The 4,881-nt window shown below is 43.1% G+C and overlaps 1 protein-coding gene across 3 annotated transcripts; it reads left to right on the top strand.

The window, feature by feature from the left end:
* Positions 1-548: 548 nt before the first annotated feature.
* LOC115060032 (uncharacterized) lies at positions 549-4,827 on the top strand. Of its 3 annotated transcripts, none has more exons than XM_029527837.1 (5): positions 549-667; positions 1,602-1,855; positions 1,962-2,256; positions 2,651-3,056; positions 3,145-4,827. In XM_029527837.1, exons 3-5 carry the CDS (start codon positions 2,001-2,003, stop codon positions 3,614-3,616), a joined length of 1,134 nt encoding a protein of 377 aa, XP_029383697.1. In that variant the 5' UTR covers positions 549-667; positions 1,602-1,855; positions 1,962-2,000; the 3' UTR covers positions 3,617-4,827. The 3 variants fall into 3 exon arrangements, with proteins under 3 accessions (XP_029383697.1, XP_029383696.1, XP_029383695.1); XM_029527836.1 differs by having other exon boundaries at positions 1,602-2,256; positions 2,651-2,851; positions 2,927-3,056; XM_029527835.1 differs by having other exon boundaries at positions 1,602-2,256.
* Positions 4,828-4,881: the final 54 nt, after the last annotated feature.

The raw sequence follows: 4,881 nt of genomic DNA, 5'->3' as shown, positions 1-4,881 counted from the left end.
CAGTTTATGTCCATTTCCCTGCAGAAACTATAGACATAAATTTCATTTTGTTTTAATTCCAGTGTTCATGCATTTTGCGACATATTGCATCATTTTGAGATTCGGTAGCTGCAATTTCGTTTTGTATAAGTGCTACTTAGGTTGATTTGATTTGACTGTAGACTAAGTATTGTTAGGAAAAAAAATCAAGTGTAAACTCGGTTTAAAACAGCGGTTGCCTGGAACTGCACATGACTTTAAACTGCAAGTTATAAAATTTTAATTTTACCATCGCTGCTTCTTGAAACCTTCAAAAATAAACATTAATTAAATTTCCTTCAATTTAATCACTAAAAGGTCGCCAAAATAGTATCAATAATAATAATTTGTACAAAATAATGTATTTGTGAAAGGACAGGCCGGAAGTACCGCCCCCATTATTTGCGCAGCTGACTCCGGTTTGGACCAATGGCAAGCCGCTCCTTGCGTGATTGATGTGCCCCTTGACCAATGGGCGGCGGGATCGCGGCTCTCCAGCGGAAGCGCAGGTTGAGCTGATTTGCAAGCGGCCGAGGCTTCAGCGGAGAAGGAGGAAAAATGTCGGCCTCCTCAACGCGGACCGTTCTAGGATCAGCGTCCTTTTAGGAGGAAAAAAAAAAAAACCTCCATCACACACACGGCCGGTTCGGTGAGTGGGACACCCGTCAACTAGTTTTCGCATCCAGGGTTAGCGTTTGAATCCGGTGCGTGGAGCTGTTCGGGCCCGCCGTGTAAAACTCACCAACGGCCGCGGCCGGCCGCCATGATGGATGTTAGTCAAAGATGAGACGTTTGGATGTTTAAATTGGCGAACTGACAAATCACCTCTTTTTACACCTTACAACAGCTCATAGTTTTTACCTTTGCGATGCTTAAATACAAACGAAACAACAAAAGGAAACCTCGTATTTGTTTTTATTTGGTTGGATGTTAAACAGCCAGTCGCGCTTGATCCCTGTTTTAAAAAAAAAAAAAAAAAAGTTAATACGATTAGTTGAAATTGTTTGGAAATCACTTGTCTCGCTGCTCCCTCTCTTCCAAACACAGATTTCCCCCTCACAGACTCCCAGAGTCGGTTATTTGTCCCATCGGAGCCCGGGTGTTTTTGTAAAACGTGTAGCATCAGGCTGTTTTCTCTTTTTACTTATTTCTGAAGTGGTCCGTAAATGCACCTGGAGGCGTTTTCTCCGCTTTCACATTATTGTGGTGCGTTTACTGACATTTCGGGCAACAAACGTAAGTCTGAGCTGGGACCGGAGACCGCAGAAGTGCTTTTCTGATTGTGATCATTCGCTTCAATTAACCCAAAGTTGAATCATTTTCCTCCCTTGATTATCCCAGACCAATACCAGTCACTGTATTTCAACTCTCTAAGTATTGTGACATCCTAATCGAGAGTTTTGAGAGTTTTCTACCAAAAATGTCACTTGATAGACATGTCAGCAATATATCGTGGTCTCCTCGGATGGGTTTAAAGCGTTTGTTTTGAGTTTTCAAACTGTTTCAAATGTTTTGACAGTCAGTTACACGTCGAAAAGCTTTTAATCTAACTGTGATTTCTGTTTTGTTTTTTCCCCTTGCAGAATAAAACCTCTGCTGTGACGCAGCCATGTGTCAATATAACCTTTATGATACTGCACAGGGAGAGTAAGGAGCTTTGTGTGGGAGGTTTTGCCTTGGCTGTAAAGGCAGAGTCATCTTACCATCCCCTTTAGCCAGGTCAGCTTCAACCATAATCATTTCAAAAGAGAAAGAGATACTGTAACGCTGCATGGGTCTCTAAGGTGACCTGATCTGATAATTACAGCCTTTGGAGACTCATCCTTCAGCTAGAAAGGTAAAATTTCAGCAAAGACATGGACCCATCTGCCCGGGTGGTGAGTCTTGATGCCCAGGGGAATGTGGTTTTCACGGTGGTAAAGCCAGTCATGGGCATCTTTCAGGTGTCTTCAGAACAAGGCGGCAGTGTAGCACAAGGAGGAATGGGTCTGCAGGGTTTACCTGAAAATACACTGGTCCTCCCTCAAGTGCCAGGCCAGTCGCCATTAGATCAAAACCAGGTGGAAATGCACACCATACAGCCGCATGTTCAGCCCCAGATGCATGTTTCTGGTCCCGCTCAGACTGAAGACGAGTGTCAGGGTCAAGAACCGCCACCAAACTCAGAGTCCAGCACCCACATGGCGTTTGCCGAGGTGTCGTCGCTCCTGGATCCCAACATGAAAGGATCAAAGGCCCGTAAGTGCTGTTGGAAGATTATACCTTTTGAATGTGCATCTGTGTTGGCAGCGTTGTGTTAAAGTCACTTATTCTGTCCTTAATATAGCTCCTAGCTGGTAAAGTCCCAAGCTTGAATATTGATTATCTTTTTATCAAAGAGAAATGGGCAAAACATTAGGATCACTGAGCTCATTTCCTGAATTCAGGGTCATCTCTTTATATAACAAGATGCTGAGATTAATTTTTATAGGTTAGTTATGGAAAAACTTTGTCATTTCAATCAGATCAGAAGGGAATCAGATTTCCAGAGCAGTTTTGATAAAGCTTCAGATTTGATTAAATGCTATTCTCAAGACCCGCCCCCCCCCCATGCTGATGTGTTCACTGCTTCTTGTATTGCTCTAATTTTCAGGGAAGTATCTGATCTCATATGAGGAAATTAAACGGCGATTACAGGCCCCAGAGAAGATGTCACTGCGTTCCTTGGCAGCGTACACTCGGGTCAGCAGAGGCCCGGCCAGCAAGAAAACACTCCTGGAGTCACTTAATGTACTCGGCCTCACGCCAAGCACAACTACCTCTGTGTCCTCCTCGTTCTCCAAGCTCACCGAAGGTGACAGATGCATAATTGAATTTGAGTGCACAGCATTCAAGAAAATGAATTGTTCTCATTTGTGTGTGTTCTCAGGCGACACCAGGGCTCTGTGCGACGATATGAAAGATTTTGCACATGACTACATTGACTACGCCAACATGGCTAAACAGCTCATCCCAGAGATAAACACAGTTCAACACTGGTCTAAAATTATTGAAACTAAGTACGTTTACACTTTGGCATGACTTTCAATCCTGTTTCTCCAACGAATTGTGTGTAAAAGCAGTAAAAGCACTGTCTCTCTCTTACAGGAACCACCTTGAGGATATGAGGAAATGTTTCAGCGACCCGGTGAACAGTGGAGCGTTTGACAGCGTCACACATGGCCTCGGTTTGGGAATGTTAGATGTTGCGCTGGATATGATCATCATGGTGATTGAACAACAGATTCGTATATTGTCTGGCGCAGCAGCATCAGACCCCAATGACTCAGGTCTGCCAGCGCGGCGTATCCGCCGACGGCACCGCAAAACCCGCTCAGTTGACATTGGGAAGCCTCAAAAGGTATCAGAAGTCGTCAAAGACCAAGACAAGGTCATTTCTAAAGGCAAGGGACGGGGCAAAGCCAGGAAGAAAATAAGACAGGAACCGGAAGTTGGAGCTCCCGTGGAAAAGCAAACGGAAGCATGCAAACCGGACGATGTGGAGGGTAACGTCCTCACCCTGGTGTCTGTGGGCTATGAGACTGTTTCCAGTGGTCTCAATGCAACCGGAACGGTTTGACCTGCGGTCACACAACAGTTGTTAAGAACCGATCATAGGCCCATTCAAAGGACCGTTCAGCAATGGGACACAATGGTGGAGCTGCTGTGAAGGTGATCGCAGGTTATGATGAGTATTATGTCACTGAAGCCTGTTGGAGATTATCTTATCTTAGCATAAAGCTAAACGGAGAAAGAGCCAGCCTAACACTGTATACATGTGATATAGCCACCTACTATTAACTCTAAAGTGTGTTTGTTAATATCGCCCATTATGCTGAGTAGATTTATTACATTCAGACGAAACTGTGATCGTTCCCCCTTTCCCAATCTATATGCTAAACTAAGAAAACAATCTGCAGCAGCATATTCTCCTTACAGGTGAGAAGCACACAACACAAAACGTTGAACCATTTCGTTTGTGAAAGTATTTGTTGAGTAGCAGGTTTTTCTTTATTAAGATGTCAAAACGAAATCCTGTCGTACATTATTTTTTCATCCTGTTTTTCGTGAAAAAAGTCAACACAGTGAAATATGAGAACCTGTTGATGCACGGGTATGGGAGCAGATATCACAGGTCTTGGTTATATATTTTTGCTGGTGGTAAAAAGTCTCCTCTTCTCGTTGTATTTATTGTTTAGACTTCCTGTTTTATTATCTTGTAATAATGAACATAATTTAGTTTTTACTGGAACCTAAAGAGCTGAGTAAAATATAAAGATTTAATTTTCATAAAAACTTTGAATCTTTTATTATCCAACAAGCATTGTTATTTTTGTTTATCACTAAGTAAAAGAGAGAGATTTGCTCCATATATTTCATTTTAGTTTAACAAATCCAGTTCCTGAATTGTTTTAGAGATGGTCAGGGTTAGAATAATATTTGTCAGGTTGTACATGGACCAAAGTTGCTATTCAACTTTGTTAGACATTTTCCATTCTGGGAAAATGCCATCTAATAATATACCTGTGCACAGAAATACATGCCAGATACCTACCACCTGTCCCTGTTGTTGCTTTGGCTTGGATTTTCTGGAAACCCAAAGGCATTGTGGGATATTTTAGGGCCGTAGCAATACACTCACCAGTGTCAGCCAAGTTTTAATACCGTCACAGCACACACATACAGGGAGGGGGAGAGAGAGAGCAGCTTTAGTGGGGATTTTCTATGTATTAACCCTGAAAGGGGACAGAGAGCCAGCTAGAGTACAAGGAAGACGCACACGCTCAGAAAACCGTCAACAGTTTTATTTTGTCTAGGATGGGTGGGTGGGAGGGAGCGAGGAGG

This window comes from Echeneis naucrates, chromosome 19, assembly GCF_900963305.1.
Source record: "Echeneis naucrates chromosome 19, fEcheNa1.1, whole genome shotgun sequence".
NCBI classification, from domain to species: Eukaryota; Metazoa; Chordata; class Actinopteri; order Carangiformes; family Echeneidae; genus Echeneis; species Echeneis naucrates.
The sequence above is the reverse complement of the archived record's forward strand: the minus strand, read 5'-3'. Positions and strand labels throughout refer to the sequence as shown.

What these genes read in the sequence shown, in the direction of transcription:
- LOC115060032 (XM_029527835.1), top strand. Translation starts at nt 1,875, where the DNA reads ATGGACCCATCTGCCCGGGTGGTGAGTCTTGATGCCCAGGGGAATGTG. An exon ending in CATGAAAGGATCAAAGGCCC is followed by an intron (nt 2,257 to 2,650) that starts GTAAGTGCTGTT and finishes TCTAATTTTCAG; the next exon opens with GGAAGTATCTGATCTCATAT. An exon ending in TCTAAAATTATTGAAACTAA is followed by an intron (nt 3,057 to 3,144) that starts GTACGTTTACAC and finishes TCTCTCTTACAG; the next exon opens with GAACCACCTTGAGGATATGA.